This window comes from Phaethon lepturus, unplaced genomic scaffold (assembly GCF_000687285.1).
Source record: "Phaethon lepturus isolate BGI_N335 unplaced genomic scaffold, ASM68728v1 scaffold12154, whole genome shotgun sequence".
NCBI classification, from domain to species: domain Eukaryota; kingdom Metazoa; phylum Chordata; class Aves; order Phaethontiformes; family Phaethontidae; genus Phaethon; species Phaethon lepturus.
In genome coordinates, this window is record NW_010532694.1 from 6744 (window position 1) to 29350 (window position 22607).

The window sequence follows — 22607 nt, forward strand, 5'->3', positions numbered from 1 at the left end:
TGTACAGAAGGACCTTTTCTGTAAAATAACCTATTGTGCAAGTAAAAACATTGCCTTTGACCAGGCACTCAGGTGATGCTTCTTCCAGCTTCACTGCTGGTGTGAGGTGTTGTAGCATGCAAATACTTAGATGAATACAGATTCCCGAGCACTGATGAAGGTGGTAGAGCAAGGATTAAACTGAGTATACTGGCCAGGTATCAGTCCTTTTTCCACCTGTTTTGTTTAATTTTCGTGTTGTTTGCTTGTTATGGTTCCTAAAATAAATAAGATTCTGTGTTTTTCTTTGTCTTGTGTGTGTTTATACTTCAGAGAAATTCTCAACCATGTAATAAATTTCCAACGAATGTGCCTGAACTCTTGGAGTTCAAACCACCTTAAAGGGCCAAGCAACGTTCAGAAGCAATGTTCATAGCAACAGGTATACAGTTTCTATTTATTTCTCTTTTAAAAGAAGCTCCTATTCTCCTGCCTCTGTTGTCAACTTCTCTCCCATTTTTCTTGTTCGCTTCTAAATGTTGCAGTGCATTTAAATCAGGCAGTTTTCAAGGTGGGCAGCCTTAGTATAAAGAACCAACTGATTCTCAACAGTTACTGCTGCGTTACTGCCTAGCAGATGCACATTAATTGTGCTGAGTCCTTTCTTGGTAGTGGTAAACTACCACTTAACCTAAGGTGCCAGGAAAGAGAGAAGCAATAGTCTCGGTTCTCTGTGAATGGTGATAGAGATTGGGATTATTTTACAAAATCTGCTGGTTTTCAGATAGACTGGAGTAATGGAGGGTGGTAGTCTCCCTTGAAGAAACTCTCAGTGTTAAAGGATACGTGATAAATTTTTGTTACAGCTGTACCATTGATCAGCAAAGGCATGTATCTTTGGTTTCTTTCCAGAGGGATATGTTGGCAAAGAGCTTGGAACCAGTAGTGCCTGGGTCTGGCTTCTTGGATGCTGTTTGTCACTTCTAGATCACTTCATTGTTAGTTTTGATTTTTACTCTCCATGCTGGAGACTGGATGTTATCAATCGGTTTTCAGAAGCTATGCCATTTAATGAGCTCAAATGTCTAAATTATGTTAAATGTAGATATGTAATAGTCTTTAAAGAATCATAACAAAATCTAATCAATGGAGTAGCTTTTTTTTATTGTGAATGGTTAAATTTGATAGTCTTTCCACTATGTTTTTATTCTCCCCAGTCTCATAGCTTCTAAATTGCAATAATTCAATTTTTAAAAGCCGAGAGAAAATGGAAATAGCAATAGAAAAAGCTGTGGGCTTTTTAAATTGTCTGCAGAAAACTAAGGAAGTCTCTGGAATTGACTGTACGGTAGCATATATGTAAGATGTAAACAAATGGAAAGGGGAGCCAGGAGAGCTGGAAGACATATTTTCATCAAGTTGGTTGAGAACAAGAGTGTTGGGGGGTTTTATTATCCACAATCAAAATGAATCTTGGAGATGATGTAGCTTTCCTGTGCCACACATATCACCATTACTATATGGCTTGCTTACAGTTGTTTTCAATTTGCATGTGGACTATGCAATAGTATCTTTTGATCTGTGCACTTGAGTGTCCCAATTTGCAGCCATTAAATGGTTCCAACTACCTCTTTACTTATTCATGTGTCAGCTTTCTTCTCTTGCACTTTTATTCCCCTTAGGTTCTTGTGTGTTATTCAGTGTAGCTATGAACTTTGATCTGAAGGGACCAGTGAAGTAAGTGCAACTCTAGAACATTGTATTCAGATACTTGTAGAACACGTTTTTATGCTAGTAGGGTTTATTTTGCATCTGCTTTATGTTCATTGATCCTAGAAAATGCTAACAAACACCTTATGGTGAACTTAGGACTGAATGCAAAAAAACAGAAGTCTCAATTCTTGCTATAAAATAGAGAGTAAGAATCATCTAGGACATATCTCCCTGAACATCAGCAAACTTCTCCTGCAGCTTTCTTTACTTTCAAGGTAGGTGAGCTCCCACTCCTCGTCCTTAACGGTTTAATAGTCTGACTAAAGAACAAAGGAATTGTTGTAGGCTGGTAGGAGGCAGCATGCAGGTTGCAGTCACCAGTAGACTGAGACAAGTGGGCTAATGTGGGAGAAACTTTGCAGTTGGTAAAGGAAGTGCTTAAAAAAGAAAATAATCTTGTTTTCTGCTATTAACTTAGATTTTCCCACAGTAATTTTTATACTGAAACCAATAGTGTTCACAGACACAAGTCTGTTCAGCCTAATCTGTGCCTACTGCTGAACAGATTAGGATATTTGTCCATTCTGGTATTTTAAGTGGTTGATGGTGAAAGTTGAGAGAAGAAATTAGTTCTGGTTTTGATGGACGATACAGACAGAACTTAATGTGAAGAACAAAGGCAGGTCCAGATCCTGCTGCTTTAAGCCAAGAAGGTGGTAAGGTTGTGAAATGGATGGTTCCAATGATGGGACTAGTGTGCTGCAGTCACACTCTTACTTCTGTTGCATTGATTTGGTAGGAAAATAGTTTCCCCTGTGGTGCAGTGTGTGAATCAGTCAGACCAGTCCTGCTCTGCATCCTCACAAGAAATGGACAAGATTCTGTTGGGACAATGAACACAGTTTACCCCATGAGAAGTTTCTAGTCCAACAGTCACTGCCACTTAGGTAAATGAATTGTCAGAGGATCTCAAGATAAAGAATGACTGCGTGACGTGATGGCAAATATTGTATTTAGTATGTTAGAACATACAAAGTAATGTCTGTATGGTGGGGAGAATCTGACTATGTGTATACTGTGACAGATTGTAAAGTAGCCTTTTTTCCCTGCATGCACTCATTAGGGTTTACCTACTTAAGAGGAATGTGACCTTGCTTTATACCCAGTGAGCGAAATAAAAAAAAAATTGAGCTGACTAAGCAGCATTTGGCATCAATCCCTACCCCTGATCAGTTGGAGGAAAGAATTCGTGGCAGCCCTGCCTTGAAGGAAAAGTAGGTGCAGAGTCCCTCTGACAGCTTAGAGGGGTGTCAGCTGAGGAGCTTTATTGTGCAGAACTCTCATGTCACAGTCGTGTGCCCACTGTATGGGCGACAAGAGCAAACAGGCCAGCAGGTACAGCTGGGGATTGCAGCCTTCATGGTAGGTACTTAATGGTCTTGGTAGTGAAGGGCTATCACAGTGGAGCTTCTCACAGCTAGAACTGGGAATTGCTACAGGTAAAGCAGACGCTTAGGAGGCCTTGAGTTTTGGGGCTCTTGTGCTCTGTGTTCCATTCCTTTTTTGTGAGAGGATTTGGGGATTGTTTCCTTGGGCCTGTGCTTGTGCCAAGGTGCCTCCTGAGAATACGTGAGAAGCAGCTTCTTTTCTTTCTCTGCTGCTGTTTACTTCTTGAACTTGGCAATTTCTGTTACTTCCAGGGTAATTTTAAAAATCTAAATTATTACCCTAAATTGAGAATACCATGTGAATGTGCTTGAGCTTCATTTGTATTTAGGTGGTATGTCATTTACTTCAACCACATGAATTGCTTCCACAGTATCTTAAATATTTTGTACTCTTCCTCCCCGTCACAAACAACATTGTACATATCAATATATAGAAAAAATAGGAAAATATCATAGGTGGAAAATTGGACTTTCAGGGAACTTGTGATTCTGGAGGAAAAGGGTGACTGGTCTGTTGTCTACTGAGTATTATCACAGTAGCCACATGCAGGAACTGGACTGGTGTTGTCTTGAGCAGTCAGATGTGTTATGTATGGCTCTCTTTGTGAAAATGTGTGTACTTCTACCTGAATCGCTCAGCTGTATTATATATATAGACTCATAGAATCTTTGGGTTGGAAGGAACCTTTTAAGGCCATCTAGTCCAAGCCCACTGCAGTGAACAAGGACATCTTCAACTAGAGCAGGTTGCTCAGAGCCCCCATCCAACCTGACCTTGAACATTTCCAGGGATGGGGCATCTACCACTTCTCTGGGGAACCTGTGCCAGGGTTTCACCACCCTCACTGTCAAAAATGTCTTCCTTGGATCTAGTCAAAATCTACCCTCTTTTAGTTTAAAACCACTACCCATACCCCTGCTGAAAAGTCTGTCCCCATCTTTCAGTACTTAAAGGCAGCTTATAAGAAAGGCTGCATTAAGGTATCCCTGGAGCCTTCTCTTCTTCAGGCTGAACAACCCCAACTCTCTCAGCCTGGCCTCACAGCAGAGCTGTTCCAGCCCTCTGAGCATTTCTGTGGCCTCCACTGTCCCCGCTCCAATGGATCCATGTCTCTCCTGTGCTGAGGACTCCAGAGCTGGATGCAGCACTGCACAGGGAGGGATCTCACCAGGGTGGAGCAGAGGGACAGAATCTCCTCCCTCGACCTGCTGGGCACACTGCTTTGGAATACAGTCCAGGATACAGTTGGCCTTCTGTGAGCACACATTGCTGGCTCATGTCCAGGTTTTCATCCCCCAGGACCCCCAAGTCCTTCTCCATGGGGCTGCTGTCCATCCCTTCATCCCCCAGCCTGTATTGATACTGGGGGTTGCCCTGACCCAGGTGCAGTACACTGTACTTGTCCTTGTTGAACCTCATGGGGTTCACATGGGCCCATTCCTCAAGCTTGTCTAGATCCCTCTGGATGGCATCCTGTCCCTCAGGCGTGTCAAATGCACCAGTCAGCTTGGTGTCATCTGCAAACTTGCTGAGGGTGCACGCAATCCCACTGTCTGTGTCACTGATGAAGATATTAAAGCATACTGGTCCCAATACAAACCCCTGAGGGACACTGTTCGTCACCGATCTCCATCTGGACATTCAGCCATTGACCACTACCCTCTGGATGTGGCCATCCAAATGAATTTCTCATCCACCCAACATTGCTCCCATCAGATCCATCTCTCCAAGTTAGAGGGAAGGATGTTGTGGGGGATTGCGTCAAAGGCCTTACAGAAGTCCAGATAGATGACATTGGTAGCTTTTCCCTTGTCCACTAATGTGGTCACTCCATCATAGAATGCCACTAGGTTGGTCAGGCAGGGCTTGCCCTTGGTGAAGCCATGCTATGGCTGTCTTGAATCACCTCTCTGTCCTCCATGTGCTTTAGCATAGCTTCTAGGAGGATGTGTTCCATGATCTTCCCAGGCACAGAGGTGAGGCTGATGGGTTGGTAGTTCCCAGGGTCTGACAGTTCTGTTTTATCTTGTTGAGAGTTGTTGCAGCAGCTTGTCTGTTTATCAGTGTGTGTTCCTCTTTGCTTTGTGGTAAGATAAAGAGGATGCAATGAAACAGTTTGTCTGCAACCATGATGCAGGATCTTTTGCTTCTGAAAGATGTGTTTTTTTTTTCTCTGTCACCTGTAGCCAAAAAATTTTTTGCCGTTCTGCATTTTGGTATTATGTTTGTAAAATCTTAATGAACCTGTAAGTTGTTTTCTTTCCTGTAGGAGGAGATCAGCAATCTTTCAGAGACTTTGTGCCCACAGGAAGCATCTACGTTGCTAGCCAGTACCACTAGTACCATGAGCAAGTGATTGTTCTGAATGAATAGGAACCAAATTAGCGGGAATACTTGCTGTTCCTTCTGCTAAAATGTCATTTACTTTGATATTATATCTTTTTCCAAGTGGCAGCTTTGTTCCTATGCCAGGAGAGCCAATTTTGTTTTGCCATCTGAATGGGTCTGTTCCTTTCTTCTCTACTGTGCTTGTTACAGAGTGTTTACTTTTTTTTTACTGGAGAAGTGAGACATCTGTTAATAGGCTTTTAGTGATGAACCCTATTTTGACTGGAAATAATATGATGGCAGTTCTGGGATGTCAAAGAATGACACCCTGAGCATACAAGTTGGTGGATGCTTACCAGAAAGATATAAGCTGCTGAATCACTTCAACCAAAACCAGATTGATAGTTATACCTTAGAGAAACCTACTGTTACTTAAAATGGTAGGAATAATTGACCAGTTGTTTCACAGGAATGGACTTCAGTGTAAAACATGAACATGAGTTAGAGAAGTCAGTATAATACCTAAAACAAAGAGGGCTAACATTTGATAACTACATGTGTATCTGAAACCGTGAAAAGTCAGTTCAGTGGCCCAAAAGCCTCTTTCTAGACCTATTCTGATGTTGGATTTGGGAATCTGCATCTGCAGGTAGTGTGCATCTCATACTAAGTATGAGAATAGTGCTGCTTTGTTACTCAGTACCTGGAACAGTATGTGAGATCTGGAAAAGTTTCAGAGAGGATTTTAAAAGAGAACTTGAGAAACAGAGAGTGACAAACCAGTATAGGAAGAGACGGAAGGAGGAAATAGATGAGTACATTTGACAGAGTATAAATGTTGAGAGGTAGGATGGAGATGATGTAAGTGAAGACTTTCTTTTAACTGCAAATCTCGTGGATAGGGAACTCTTTTTAAAGTATCAGCATGTTCATCAGTTTGTACAGTTGATGGCATATCTCTCTCATAGGGAGTGTCTAGAATATTAACAGGTTTTCCTGAATTACTAATAGGTTTGGGAAGCCTTTTTAGCCAACTGTGACATTCTGATGTTAAGTGCTGTGGGTTTCTGGGAATGAAGAAATTGGTCACTTTTGTGAGAAAGTTTTTTCATGAGTATTTTCTATTTTTCTCAGGGTACGGAGTCCATTAAGATGGAAAATGGACAAAGCACAGCAGCTAAGCTGGGGCTTCCTCCCCTTACACCAGAACAGCAGGAAGCTCTCCAGAAAGTGAGTAAACCTGATGTGAATTTGCTTATTAGCACTCTTGTTTGTTTGGGGTTTTTAAGTGCTTTTTTTTGTTTTTGTTTTTGTTTTTTTTTTTAAAATGAGCATCTGTTACTGATATTACGAAAGGGAACTCGCTTACGAAGAATATGTATGGGGTAATGACCATGCTGTGTGTGCATTCACACTTTCAAATTTGTGCCCAACAATTACTTGTTTTGGTTTGGAGTTTATAGATGCTTTTTGGGGAGCGTGATGTGGAATTTGCTATTGGGGTGAGGAAAGTGTTTTTAATTAAAAAAAAATGAAAATCATAAGTAAATAACATCTTAAGATCATGTTGTAATTCTGAGACAATATGCAACTATCACAAAGTTGCTGCAGGGAGCAGCCTGTGCTCCACAAGAAATAGGATTCTGATACGCTCCAGCTGGTCTTTTATACTGTCCAGACAAGAACACATCACAAAGTACCTCTATTTTTCCCTTATGCTCCTTCCCATGTTGTAAAGAGACCCAGTAGCATGCAGCAAGTATTCTCAACCCATTTGAGCCAACCTGTTCTAATCAGTCCAGCTCTGATTTCTGGTTGTTGGTCCTGTTTTGTACAGCTGGTGGGGAGGTTACTGCTGACTTCTGGCCCACTTTCCTGATGGGAGTGAGTGATGCCTGGCATACTGAGAGGAGAGCAGAGTTGGGAAAAGAGGGGAAAGAAAACAAAACCAGGGAATATGGGAGCTGTGGGCTAGGTGTCTTCTGTACTCTGGTGAGGCAAGTAAAGTATTTTTCTAGGTAGGCTTTGTGTGAATGTTCCCATAATGTTGAAGCTGCTTGTGTGTGTGTTGTTTGGCTCACAGTGTGAAACGGCCTCGTTTCCTCTGGCTTCTCCATAGCTGACAGATGTAAATCCCGTTGTCCATTTCCAGGTTTCCGAAGCACACGTCTCAAATCCACGGTTTAGAGCCTGCCGTTCCCTGGCACCTCCCAAACACGTACAGCCATGGAAAGCAGGTGCCTGAGGGGTTGGCTGAATGTGTTTGTACCATCCCTTGGGAATAGGCACATATGTGGGTATTAGGTTTCCCTTGACAGAGAGCCTCCTTGTCAGCACCACTGGGTGTAAAGCTCAGCCTTTGTCAAATTTGTAAAAGACTGAAAGAAAAAGACCAATCAGTCTTGGGTCTACAGGCTAGGAAGCAGAGAAGGAGAGCTGGAGCATTTTAGTGAGCAAAAGCAGTGGGTTCTCCAAACTAGAATAGGCCACATGTGATAAGAACAGAGAGGAGGAGTGCCTAGTAAGGGACTGGACATGGGGATTTGGAGCCCCCTTCCCTTTTGTAGAACCTCTTTGTCCAGATGTTCTCTGAGTGGAAAGGACTTGAAGGAGGCTATCTGTCCTGCCCTCATCCCAGCAGGTAAGGTGCTATGGTGGGATCTAAGGGGCAGAGGGCGGAAGAGGGGAAATGCTAAGTGTGTAGTGCATGCTGCTTTCCTAACATTGCACTTGCTGCAGATTGAGTCCATACAATCCTCTGCTCAAGCATTATGCTGTATTTCAGGGCTCACGACTCCGAGATGCAGACCAAGATGTTAGTAAGCTGTTGGCCGCTGGCTACTGTACAGTGCCGTAGTGCTTAGGGCTGGAGCGCCGAAAAGTTCCACTGGCAGCCAGTTGTGTGGTTCTGGAGAACTCTGGTGTAAAATCAAACATCGTTCCCTGCTCTGTGGTATTGTCCTATGACTACAGAGTCTGTGTTTCTTTCTAGGCAAAGAAGTATGCGATGGAGCAGAGTATCAAGAGTGTGCTGGTGAAGCAAACCATCGCCCACCAGCAACAGCAGCTCACCAATCTTCAGGTGAGAGACCCTCTGAGATGCTCCTTCTGTGTCTTACTCTCCCCAACAAGGTGGAGTTCTTTTTGCACTTAGAACCAGAGCACAGCCCTGAGGCCTGCCTGGAGCCAGGTACCTGTACTTGTGTTTCCACAGTGAAAATGAAGTATAGCATCTTCAGCTCACTAAAGAAACCCCCTTTACTCACCTGCACAAATTACCCCCAAATTTCACTCATTTGAAGAGTAAATTTTTAAGAGTTTCTCTCCTGTTGGCTGGGCAAATGCTTCTTGAAATGCCAGAAGCCAATGAATTTGCTGTGGGTTTCAATTTCAACTTACATTTAAGGTGGTGTCTAGGATTACTGGGAACAGTATCCTTTCACCATCTCTTCTGCTTGAAGGGAAGGTACCTGTCTCTCCTGTGTTACTGACAGTGCTACCCCATTTCCTTCCCCTTTATGCAGGTGCACTCTCAATTTCAGAGAAGTTCTGTTGGCTATTCCTGCTAGTGCTGGAATGCCTATGCACTGGGAGAACCTGTAACTGCTATTTAAGTCTCCCTTCAGAGGTTTCTTGAACACGTCTCACTGCCTTCTACTCAAAGTTAGGAAGCCCAGAATAATGGCTTTTGGGATGTTGGATTTTTTTCTAATGAAGCATCACTGTGGATGTGCTTGCCACATTAGGCAGCTCTGGCCTTTCAGGGCTGTGCATGTTTCTGAGTGTCTGATCTAGTTGAGGGACTCCTTTTTAAATGCTGGGGGTGAATCAACGACAGTGGTTGCAGAGGTTACTATTGCCTTGAGTCCCCCCTGGGAGAAGACCCTGCTTCCTGAGGCAGTGGCAGCAGCACAACTCCACCCTGACCTGGTGGGACTGGAATCTGCAGGGTCCCAGCGCTGGACAGTCCTTGGGACCAGGCAGTGAGGGGCAAGGAAGGAGAGGCCTCTCTCGCAGGTTCCCTGTGCCGCCGCTCTGCTTGAGTTTTTACAAACAGCCGTAGTATGCTCAGCTCCAACAGACTGAACTCTGTCTTTACTGTCTTTCAGATGGCAGCAGTGACAATGGGCTTTGGAGATCCTCTCTCACCTTTACAATCGGTCAATAGACATATTCACTTCTTCTTGGGCACTTTGTCTTAGTCAGGGCCTAGAGTGGGGAAGTATGTAGTGGTAATACAATGCTCTTAATTCAACCCAGCACAACCCTCCCACATACCCACCTGTTATGGACAAGCACAGCAAGCAGAGGCAAAGTGTAAACTCCCCAGAGGAAGACCCTAGGCTGGGTGCAGTCTGCTGTGACACTGGCAGTCGGGGTCCTGGAGTCAGTTGGCAAAGAAAGCTTTAGATTTCCAACAGTTCTGAACACACCTGTGCAATTGTGGGAGCTGCATTTCTAGGGATGCTACAGTTCTGAGGTCCTGACCTAAAACTAACTGCCAAGGTAACTCGCAAATGGGCAATTTCTTATGAAGCAAACTTACAGCACCGAAGACCTGGCAGCTAAAGTGCTGGGGAGGACTGGGGCACTATAGGTTTGCAGAACATATTGTAGCCCAGATGGAAGACTGCTCTTACTGTGCATGTTTCCAGACTAGGTGAATATGGCATGTTTCAAGTAAAGAAAAAACAGGATGGAAGTAACAGAACTGCAGGACTACTCAGAGAATCTGTACAGTCCTTTAGTGCTGGAATTTCTAATCAGATGCCATGAAGAGCTTAATTACCTGGGATTATGCATCCCCTCCTTTTTCCTAGACATGTTGGACAATGGCCATTGCAAAAAGTGTCCTATAAGCTCCACTCTGCATGCAAAGGTTCATTTGTAAATTTGTAAATATTTTTCCATCTTGCTGGAATATAGTATTTCTGCTTGGTTTAAAACACAACCAGAGGCTTGTACTCCAAAATGAAAGATGCACTAAAGCTAACATCACCTGTTTTCTCTCCTTTAACACTGCCACAGTAGGTAGTGTGTCAGCAGGGGAGCCAAAATAAATTTATGGGAGTTTGTAAGTTTGGAATAGAATAGAAGCATACATCTCAATGTGAATTTGGCATAGCTGGTTTCTGAACCCTCATGCCTGAGAAACTTCTACCAATTAATGTAGGTGCTTACTTGATAGCTTAACTCCATCAATTTTCCTTGAAAAAAATTGGCTCATTATTCACAGCTGGGCAACAGATGAAAGGTGTGTACTGGTAATGTAACAGGAAATGTTTAATTTCTCATTAGCCTCAAGGGCATAGTCAGTATTGTGAATCCTTTTCCTCTTCTCTAGGGAGTCAGAGACTACTGATGGGACAGAACCTAGAAGCAGGAGTCTGCTTTTAATCATTTGGCTGTGGTACAGTTCAGTGTAGTTTAGGATACCCTGTCCTCAGCAAATGCTTTGTCCCAAAGCCCATCAGGAATGTAGAAAACGCAAACAGACCTCTGTCCAACACATTTTTCCTGTTGACAAGATTCATCAATTCCTACATGAAGGAAGTGCAGCCTGAACTTCCCATTGCAGTATCTTAGTGCTTGTGATTAAAGCGTCCTGTCTACTTAATCCTCCAAGTATTACAGCTCAAGATTTCCATGTCACTTCAGCAAGATGAGCACAATTTCCTGGCGTTGTTGTATTAAAATTGAAGCTAGTGGTGATGTTTTTGCGTCACCTCCTTTGATTAAAGGAGCACTCAAACATAGTATTTTGGCTTGTCCTTAAAATAATCTTCATAAGCACTTAACAGCAACATTACATAGATGCAACTACTACCTGCTGCCTTTATGAAGGTTGCAGATACTTTAAACTCCATTTTTATGGGTGGAGAAAGAGAGCCAGTGGCCAGTAAAAATCTACTTAGTGTAGCTAGTGGAAACAATGGTATTTCTAATAATGAGTTTCTGACACTGTCATGTGCTTAGTTCACAGGTGTCCATTGCATCGTTCTCCTAACTTGATGCTACTGATTCCTGTTAGTGATCCACATATGCCTGTAGTCATCACAGTCCACCTCAGTTCTGCCTTTTGTAGGTCCAAATGTCTAATATGTTGCTGATGTAACAGTCCTCCTAACTCCAACCCACATATTTTGTTAGGATCTCTGCAGCAGGGTAAGATGTGGATTTCCTCCTGTAAAGGTTGCTTCCATGGGAGAGGACAAATGCCATGTTTCTTGCACCTGTTGCATTGATAACTGAAAAGAGGGAATGTCCTCTTTGTATATACATACCCCTCAGAAGGTGAAAAATCTCTCTGCCTGTTGTAAGGCTGCAGTGTCTTGTCAAGAAGCACTCCTAGTAAAACACTAAAATTTTTATCACAGTCTGTGGCACCATGGGTGAGGCACTTCACTCAGACACTTGGGGTTAGAATGGTGATGGCTCTGAACCCGTGAAGGGACACACTGCACAGACTGAGGGGCTACTGATCACTGGCTTTCCTGCACCAAAGCTGGGAACGTGTTGGAGAACCTGGGAGACAACACGTCAGCTGTCCTGCATGTACACGTGCCATAGTCCTCCTAGTCACAGCATTGCAGAGTAAATTGAAAACCAGCTTATTTTTAACTGTATGAAATACTTAAACCCAGTCAAGAGGCAAGCTTAATATCACTTCAGGAGCAGCAGTATGGGGTGAGAATCGTTCCTGTTTATAGTATCCCTGCTGTATTGAATAATAGGAGTTGAACCTTTACAGTTTGTTTCCTCCTATGGTCAATGTCACCCACATACAGGTATTATGAGGAAGAAGGATTTCTTCAGGTACATTTTGTGTCCATGCTTCTGTGACTATCACAGATAAAATGCTCTCCCTTCTGTTTGCCATTTGAGTTGCAGCTCATTGTGCTCATGCTTGTTATGGCATTCTGAAAGTAGGCCTCTTGTAAAGGCCTTGATTAAAGACCCTCCTAAACAGCGGTGGTGGGGAAGAGGTGGTTGTTCAGAGCTCCCTGCTTTGGTGCCAAGCACTGTGGTGCTGGGAAGGGAGAGGCATCAAGCTTAATGCTGCATTTGCCTACTCTGCAACAGTCTGTAGCCCTTACTGCTTTACGTTTGTTCCATCTGTTCCATGCAGAACAGGAATGAAGCCCTGTGCATATCTCCAATGCACTAATTCAGTCTTGCTGATCACAGGGAGCTGCCTCTAGAGAGACTTAATTTCTGCCTTGGTCCCAAGACGTGCTGCTAGGATATGCTGGCCAAACCTGTGATTTTTTTTTTATAGGCAGCATCTTCCTAGAATAATACTCATTAGTAGTAGCAATTCTAGAATTGCAATAAGGGTGAAAATTAATTGAAGAATATACTGCTATTTTGGATACCTGCTGTAAGAAATTTCTGGATTTGTCTTGCAAACAGGTTTTCAGGCATACTTAGGAGAAAATAGCACAGAGACCTTCTCTGCACCGAAACTGATAAGGGCGGAGTCTTTGGGGGCTGCACCACTATCTGAGCCAGTAACAGCAGGCAGTGATAAGTACTAGCACCACACACTTAACTAAGAAGTTTCATTTAACCATTTAATTTTTTTTTTTTTTTTGCTTTGCTTTTGAACTGTGCGGTGGAAGTGGTGCCTAGTACTGGATCTCATACTGCCTGGGGCTGGGGGGAGGAGGTGGTGTGTGATGCTTGAGGGAGTGGGGAGGAGGTACCCAGTTCCAGATCCTTTGCTACTGGGAGGATGGGGTGGGGGGAGGGAGTGATGAGGTGGTGCCCAATACTGGATCTCTTGCTGCCCCTTGTGGGAGGGAATGGGAGGGATTCCTAATAGGGTCTAGATTTGAGACCTTTGCTGCCTGGAGGGGGAAGCTGTCCTAGAATGAAGTTATTTCCTCCTCCTGCAAGTGTTGCTGGAGATGTGATCAGGCTGGGGAGGGTTAGACCTTACTGATGGGGTTAGAGTTAAGGCTCCTGAGGTGGCAGACCCCATCAAAGATTTGACTGCCCCTGGGAGTGAGCTGTACTGCTTATCCGCTCCAGCAGTCTGTGCATTGAGCAGGAAAATACTTCTTTATTACTACGTGTGCCAGGCTGTGCTGCAGCCCAGTGAGGAGCTACCTGCTGTTGGGTCATAGCTCCTGGGAGGGAAGGAGGAAGGGAAGGAGGTCCTGACATCCATGATCACCCCCTGATCTAACCAGCCAGTTCTTCTTTCCAATACAGATGGCAGCTCAGAGGCAGCGCGCCCTGGCCATCATGTGTCGTGTGTATGTGGGCTCCATATACTATGAACTGGGAGAAGATACTATTCGCCAGGCCTTTGCCCCATTTGGACCTATAAAAAGCATTGATATGTCCTGGGACTCTGTTACGATGAAACACAAGGTTGGTTAATAGCCCTCGAGTGATGTGTTTTTGTTCTCTCCAAGGCCTTCCTGAATATATACAGGAAAAGGAGGAGCCTTTATCCTTGTAGAAAGCAGGCTGCTTTTAGCGCTTCAACTTTGAGATACATGTATGTAGCTGCCTGCTTTACTTAGCTTTGCAGGATTCTGTAGTGGGAACCAGATGTGCATGGGGGTGGTGTGCACGAAAGATGCCGAACAGCTTGCAGTCCTCTTTGTGGTGGCCTTTTGCTACTAGGCCTCTAAGTATGAGAGGCTCTGGAAACAGCTAGCCTTGTGTCAGTGCTTCAAGCGTGCAATTTTCTGCTTTAATAAAAAGCTTCATTAATGAAACATATTCTCAGGCCATGGTAGCAGGAATCTGGTATGTGGGAAGTCTTGGCTGCGTTAGCTTGGCACTAGATTTGAGACAAGTCAGCTGGTATGGTTCAATAAACGTATCTTTCTGTCTTAGGGTTTTGCTTTTGTGGAATATGAGGTACCTGAAGCCGCTCAGCTGGCCTTGGAGCAGATGAATTCTGTCATGCTGGGGGGAAGAAATATAAAGGTGAGTAGCAGGCATGCTCTGAAAATGCTTAGTTTTCTGTACTGTGAGTAGTGGCTTTATGCCTAGAAATGCTTCCCACAGCACTGATGTAGAAGATAACCTAAAGTCTGTTACCTGATAGACCTTGATATTCAATGCATTTCATACGTAGTGGGTCTGTGTCCCTTTCTCTCTGAGGAGAAAAACCCAACACGCTAATAAAACTTAGAAACTTGTTCTGGTAAGCCAGCTCAGTTTTTTTCCACCTGCACATGGAATGGAAGTCTCTTGAGGACAAAACAAAGGTGATTCTTGATATTTTGACAGTGCTGTCTTACTGTACCTGTGTCAATGGTAGATAAATACCATCAGGCTTTTGTTGTGCCTGTCAGTAGTGCCAGGGACTTCCAAGTAACGGTCCACCCTTGCCATACAAAAAGGAGCAAACAGAAAGGAACAAAGGATTGTAGCTGTGGTGGTTTTTTTTTTTTAATCAGTAAGAGGGAATCTTGCAAAAGTGAAACTTTGGGGATTGAAATTAGTGGTGGAAACTAGCGTTTTCTGCAAAATGTTTTATATCTTGCATTTATATCTCTGGTATACACTCTGCATATCTGTGGTGTCTGATTTCCAAGCGGATTTTAGGAGCCTTTAAAGGTATATAGAAGCATTGTGTTTTGCTTTCAGTATTGTTTTCAGTTCCTGGAAGTTAGTCTCTGGCAGGTCAGGGAACACATGGGGAAAATAATAGTGGAGGAGAGAGCAGAGTCTGTCCAGGCTCTCAGTACATCAGGAATCCCCCTTAGCACAGGTTGTATCCCAGAGCTGTTGCCCTTGGCCTTATGAGGTGTTACTTGGTTTGAAAAGGCAGTCAGATGGGTGAATGCTTGTCTGCTGTAACTCTTGGTGAGTCACGCTGCTGCTCTTCAGAATGCTTAACAGACTGTTTGTGGTGTTCGTTGCAGGTTGGGAGACCTAGTAATATAGGTCAGGCGCAGCCAATTATAGACCAGCTAGCAGAAGAGGCACGGGCTTTCAACCGCATCTATGTGGCATCTGTTCATCAGGACCTTTCAGATGATGACATCAAGAGTGTGTTTGAGGCCTTTGGGAAGATTAAGTCCTGCACGCTAGCCAGGGATCCCACAACAGGAAAACACAAAGGCTATGGTTTCATTGGTAAAATGGCTGTCTGGTATTTGTTGTGGGGTAGGGGAAGTCATCGGGAGCATACTCACCTTTTTTTTTTTTTTTTTTTTTTTTTTTTTTTTTTTAAACTCTAGTGGAAGAATTACATTAAGCAATGGGATAGAAATGAATTTGGAGCAGATCTGTGCCTGAACTTAGAAATATAATTAATAGCCAGATATTTTTACTCACTGTTATGTAGGTTGAGAGATCTTGCTGTGCTGACTGTTCTCAACAGTGCTTGTGTGATCGGAGGGGCGAGATGAGCGAGCTAAGCACTCAGGGTCTTCTCACTGAAACTCTAAGCAGTTGTTTTTTGCAAATACAAATCACAATTGTGCAATGAGAGAGTGGTTGAGTTTAGTAGTAAAATGGATCAGTTGTAAATATTCGTCTTTCTCTCTGCAGAATATGAGAAAGCACAGTCTTCTCAGGATGCTGTTTCCTCTATGAACCTCTTTGACCTTGGGGGTCAATATCTCCGTGTTGGTAAAGCTGTGACTCCTCCGATGCCTCTCCTGACACCTGCTACGCCAGGAGGATTACCTCCAGCAGCAGCTGTTGCTGCAGCAGCTGCTACAGCAAAGATCACAGCACAGGTAAGGCTGGTATACTCAACCAAGTGGATGATTGTTGTGACCCTGCTAGAAACAAGTATGCAAACTGTTCCAGCCAGCTGTATTCACTAGTTTGAATGAAAGCCCTTGGCCTAGATCATACTGTGTTCCTAGGACTTCACATGTAGAAGCTTGCTGTTGACACTTGTGAGAATCTGATACGCTGGCATTTTGGAATGAAGTCTGGCACAGCTAATCAGAGCTTTAGTTAAAGAAATGGTGGGGGATTCTTTGTGTGGGTAGGCAAAACAGTGCTTAGAGAAGTCGTTGTAGTAGAGGCTAAAAGAATGCATGACAGTACATAAAAGGGCGCAAACTATTGAGAGTGGTAATAAGTCATGTGGGCAATGCTGTTGTTGAAAAGACTGTGTAGTAAGGTGGAAGATGACTGTAATGGCTTTAGGCTGTTCAGAAACGAGGAAATGCAGTGATTGAGTGGAATTGGATGTTGATGCAGGAGTCTAGAGGTTCTCAGATTTAGTTTGCTTGAAGTAACAGAAGCTCCTGGCTATGACCAATAGGCACTGATGGAGGAAGATGCCCCAGCCCTGGAAACATTCCAGGTCAGGTTGGACAGGGCTCTGAGCAACTTGCTCTAGTTGAAGATGTCCCTGCTTATTGCAGGGGGGTTGGACTAGAAGACCTTGAAAGGTCCCTTCCAACACAAACTATTCCATGATTCTATGATAATATTGCCTTTCAAAGCAAACCCCCATATCTGTGTCTGTCTTCCTTGCCTTGGGCAGCAGAATCTCCCCCTGTGTCACCATAGTCTATGAAAGAAACAAGTTCCAGCACTGTTGGTTCCTGGATGCTCTCAAGCAAAAAATTGCTGAGATGTGAAGCCTATATGTGCTTCTAATCAGCTGACTGGAGTTAATTTTGTAAACAGCTCTTTTTTTGAAAATATTTCTCTTAATCACAAGGTAAAGGCACAAGTGGGGAGGAGTTGCCACTGTGAAACTCTCAGGTGGTTTGCTTGTCCCCAGTAAAAAGTCCACAAGTCTGGAAACCCCTGCAGTCAACTAAGGAAGGAAGTTGAGGCATGGTTAGAAGAATTATTTGGATCAAAATCACTTTGGAAAGAACTATTAACTACTGTTAAATGAAATGGTAGAGATCTGTTACAGACATGGATAAATCTTATTGTTTCTTTCTGCGAAATACTGCAGGATTTGTTGCCATGAGGAAAATTTGAAATTCCATATATAGAAAAATACATAAACTGTGAAAGACCTCAGAATTACTCAGCAGTCTTGTTGGCCTTTACTAAGACATGGTACTTAGGTTACCGAGATCTAGGTAAAAGTCTGTCTGATTTGCCATGTGGGTAGTTATAGATGACTAGGGAAAAGAGTAAGAACAGTTACAGAAGGCAGTATCTCTGATTTATGCTCCTAGCATAGTTCTTGTATGAAATGGCTTACTTTTAAATAAGAGCGTACTCAGTCACGGTCTGTAAGGACTTTAATTTCACAATTTTTTTAAACACGAGCTAGTTAGTAAATTTAGTTTAGTTTAGAAAGAAAAGGACATGAGAGAGAAACTTAAGTCTGAGATAAAACTTTGGATCTGCAATCAGAACTGCAACTTTAGTGTGGAATTAGCATGCCAGCCAAGGAAGGAAGAGGTGTCTCTGCACTTAAATGAAACTATGAAGAGAGAGGTATTGGGTAGCAAAGATGGTTAATATCTTGATAGTCACAGTAAAAAAGTCAGTCTTGCAAAAGAAGGTTAAGTAATTAAAGCTATGAGGAAAAATTTCTTCAGCCATTTAAGTAAAAAGTGGGGGGCAGTTAATGACCAGTGTAGTAAAAAATTATGATGGTCTTGTTACAGCACTGAATGCTTACATAAGCATTTTTCCCCTTCATTAGAAGCATAAAGCAGACTGGCTAATGATGCAGGTGGGATTACTGTATCCTAGGTGCATGTAAAGCTCAGAGTTTGTCATGTGCAGATGTACACTTAATAGTTTTTGCGTGTTTTTTGTAGTAAGCCTGTCATTTCAGGCCTATTGCTGTATGGCTGAAGAATAGCAAAATAGCAAACATGATAATTGTATTTAAGGTAGCACAGAAAACTGGTCTTTGCAGACTTTGTTCTCACCCCAGTGCTATGGAAAGCTTGAAAACAAGCTTTAAAGGAAGGACGGAATTTTTCAAAAGAAACAGATATGCAAAATGTTTGGGTGTTTTAAGGGAATACCCCTGCTAGATGAACATAACTTTCTGTTACTTTTTTTTTTTTACCAACAAAGTATAAGTCTATCCTATCAACAATTCAGGAGTTGATGGAGACCTCTATGAAAAGCTGTTAGACAAGACCAACAGGATTACAATGAATTTTGAGATGCCTAGGCAAGTGAGAAGAAGAGATGGAAATGAGCTGTGCTGCAAATTGCTGACCCTTCACTCTGGTGAAATTACTTAGATACATCTTGCTTCATATCCAATAAAAATTGGCGACCTTATTCAAGGCATTAGGAGAAGAGTACTAATGGAATTAGTTGGCAACACAGAGATGAGATGCATTATTAATGTAGAGGAGAATTGGAATGTTGCAGCAGATTGGAGTAGGAAATATATGCAGCTATTAGTAGTAGAATAGAAGATACTGCATTTAAGGAACAAAACCTTAGAATTTTTTGCTTCATGGTGTCAGGGCTTATAGGAGCCCCATGAAAATAAGAGAAGGATATGGGTAACTAAATCATGAGTATAATAGCCTGGAAAGCAACAATAAAAAGCAGGGTGGGTGGAGCTGTGTCCTAGAGTGTATTTTAGGCATATTAATTTCAGTAGTTTTATGGAAGTGTTTTATCACTTAACTGGGTGTTCATCTCAAGTGTTGTTTGAATTCTGGTCTTCTAGACTTAGATATTTATTTGGATTATAGAAGGTATAGAGAAGTACTGCAATTATTGGGAAAATTGAAAAAAAATATAAAAGTTTGGCTTGGTATAACTTTTCTGTAAGTAGAAAAATGCTGAAAGGCGCATCAGATTTTTGCTCAAATACAAGTGTGTATGGAGGCAAGTAGGTAATGGGATGGGAGAAGAGGTGTGGACAACATGGACAAAAGGAAGTGGTTATAAAATGCTTCAATTCTCAAGGCTGGAAGCTTGAAGTAAGTTTCCAGTCATTGAAGGAGGTAAAGTTCAGTAAGGTGTTGCCAGTCAAAATTATGGAGGCAAAAGTTAGTTATATAATTGTTATCACTGAAAAATTTACTAATGTGATAGTTGTTTGCAGTTGGTATGATTATGCAGGCCAGTTTCAGTGCTGTGTTGCTGTCTGTATCTAAAGAATGAAGACTACAGAGATAAGATATTTGGTTTAAACTGATGTAAATTGTGCACCTTTTGAGAATAGCAGTATTGTGTTCTCCCTTGCCCTGTCCCATGTGCTTGCAGTAGTGTTTTTGACTACAGCGTTCCTTCTTGAATCAGACAAGGATTAACATTCCACCAGATCACTTAGGAAAAACTGAAGCTGTAAGAGTTCCCTCACCAGGTTTGTCACATGGCCCAGCGCTCTGGTGCTGTCATCACAGGGAGTGGGATGCGAGCTCCCATCAATCTTTTTAAATGGATCACATTCCTTAGCATCAGTAAAAAGCTTTACTTGTGTAGAAGGTGGAAACAAGTAGAGATTCCTCTTGCTCTGGAATGGCCTGCATCTTTCAAATCATGTATTGAATCCCTTGGTGTCTTTCATTCAGTAACTTACCTAGAAGCTTGAGGGGATGGGTGAAATTTGCGTTGCAAGAGAACATTTCTCTTCCAAGGCTTGGTGTCTCGTAGTTTCTACATTTCTCTGGTGGGCTGAGTGGCATACTTTTTATTTTATAGTAGCACTGGGGAACTGTCATCCTCAGAACCTATATATCTGGTATTTCTTAAATGTAAAAAAAGCTCAGCTGCAGCTGACTGCACCCATAGTATGACTCTTGATGCAGAATTAATACTTTTTTTTCTTTTTTTTTTTTTTTTTTCCTCTTACAGGAAGCAGTGGCAGGAGCTGCAGTTCTTGGCACTTTGGCAACCCCTGGGCTGGTATCTCCAGCACTGACTCTGGCCCAGCCATTAGGGGCATTGCCACAGGCTGTAATGGCAGCACAAGCACCAGGAGTTATTACAGGTATGTTTACTCTTCATTTTGTCACTTGTTTACTTGTTACAAAGCATGGTTCTTTATAGCTGGGGTCACAACTAAGGAGAATTTGAAGCTGAAATCTTCCTCCTTGCTCTGCTTTGTCAAGAACTTTTATTTTTTTATTTGTGCAGCATAACAGGAATTTATTTTGGTATACAATAGATACAACAGGGACATGAACTTCACAGCAGGAGTGTATGGCACTCAGTGAAAATCTAGATAGTTGTTACCCTGTGCAAAATCCTGCACTCTATCTCCCTTCTTGCACAAGTATGTGATGCATTTATTGAATGCTTACATCCTCTGTGCTAAGTTGCTGCTTATGCCTCCCTGGTCGTTGTTGGTGCAGAGCAAATAAAACCATTTAGATTCTGTAATCCTCTTTATCACTGGCTGGTGCATATCCAAATGTTGCAGAACATGAGTTCTTTTCTTTATGCTACAAAGGTTGTACTCTTACAGGTGTAACCCCTGCCCGACCTCCCATTCCTGTCACTATTCCACAAGTGGGAGTTGTGAATCCTATCCTGGCTAGTCCCCCAGCATTGGGCCTGATGGAGGTCAAAAAGGAAAAGGAAGAAGAGGAGGTATTCCAGGAGTCAGAGAGGCCAGAGATGCTGAGTGAACAGGAACACATGAGCATATCTGGCAGCAGTGCCCGTCATATGGTGATGCAGAAACTGCTTCGTAAACAGGAGGTGAGTGCAGTGTGACTGCCCTGAGCTGGTTCAAGTTGTCAGCAAATGAGACCACTAGGTTTATAATCTGTCTTAATGTGGTATAGCTATGCAGTCTTGTATGTGGTACAGGCTTCCTGCAGCACGTATTGTAGGTACCCCACAGAGCTCACGTGGGACTACAAAGGCTACCTGCTTGTGATGGTTCTTATTCTGCCTTCAGGATCTTCTGAGAGTTTTTCTGAGGGCTTAGACTAGTCAGTCACTAGGCCAGAAGATGCTTGGCTCCTTAATCAGGAGGTGTCTCTGATTAAATGGTGTTTTTACTCAGCATCATTAAAGCAAACCATGATGGCCTTTTGGCTTATAATTAAAGAAGTGAGACTGGCACATTGTTGGGGCAATCTATTCCAAACTACTGAGTCCAACTTCTCCCCACAACCTTTTACTGCAGGATGATATTCTGAGGTGTTCAGAAAACAAAATTTCCTGGAAGATACAATGAGAAAGAGGACAAGAATGCATTATAGAATGAGTCAGAAGACTAAACAGAAAATAGATACATAGATTTTTTTTTTTTTAGGTCTTGAAAGGGGCTGTATTAATAATGTCATGTGCAAACAAGAAGCCTGATGAGAAGAGGTTTGTTCCTGTGTATGATTGAGTTTCCTGTCTGACACACAGGTTTCCTGAGCTTTAACACTGAATTGACAATATTCCTTCTCTGTTTGCAAAATAGGGATAATGCTGATGTGCATTTCTTAAGGGAGAACACAAACGAGTTCATAGAAATCACGGAATCTTAGAATCCTTGGGTTGGAAGGAACCTTTCAAGGCCATCTAGTCCACTGCCCTGCCATGTGCAGGGACATCTTCAACTAGAGCAGGTTGCTCAGAGCCCTATCCAACCTGACCTGGGATGTTTCCAGGGATGTGGCATCTACCACCTCTCTGGGCAACCTGGGCCAGGGTTTCTCCACCCTCATTGTCAAAAATTTCTTCCTTGGATCTAGTCTAAATCTGCCCTCTTCTAGTTTAAAACTGTTACCCCTTGTCCTGTCACTGCAGGCCCTGCTGAAAAGTCTGTCCCCATCTTTCTTACAGGCTCCCTTTAAGTACTGGAAGGCTGCAGTAAGGTCTCCCCAGAGCCTTCTCCAGGTTGAACAGCCCCAACTCTCTCAGCCTGTCCTCACAGCAGAGCTGTTCCATCCCTCTGAGCATTTCTGTGGCCTCTGCTGGCAGCCCCACTCCAGCAGGTCCGTGTCTCTCCTGTGCTGAGGGCTCCAGAGCTGGATGCAGCACTGCAGGGGGGTCTCATTGATTAGAGGGGCAGAATCCCCTCCCTTGACCTGCTGGCTACGTTGCTTTGGATGCATGCAGCCCAGGATACGGTTGGCCTCCTGGTCTGCGAGTGCACATTGCCGGCTCCTGTCCAGCTTTTCATACACCAGTACCCCCAAGTCCTTCTTGGCAGGGCTGCTCTCCATCCCTTCACCACCCAGCTTGTACTGATATCGGGGGCTGCCCCGACCCAGGTGCAGTTCCCTGTACTTGGCCCTGTTGAACCTCATGGG

At 43.2% G+C, this 22607-nt stretch overlaps 1 protein-coding gene across 1 annotated transcript; it reads left to right on the forward strand.

Moving 5' to 3' along the window:
• Positions 1 to 311: 311 nt before the first annotated feature.
• PUF60 (poly-U binding splicing factor 60KDa) lies at positions 312 to 21054 on the forward strand (the record flags this gene model as incomplete). The annotated part of the gene is made up of 10 exons (XM_010284927.1): positions 312 to 421; positions 6604 to 6699; positions 8462 to 8551; positions 9579 to 9629; positions 13687 to 13848; positions 14323 to 14415; positions 15360 to 15573; positions 15991 to 16181; positions 20206 to 20341; positions 20819 to 21054. Coding segments are annotated over exons 2-10 (1251 nt in total), but the record flags the coding sequence as incomplete, so codon positions are not given.
• Between the last annotated feature and the right edge of the window lie 1553 nt (positions 21055 to 22607).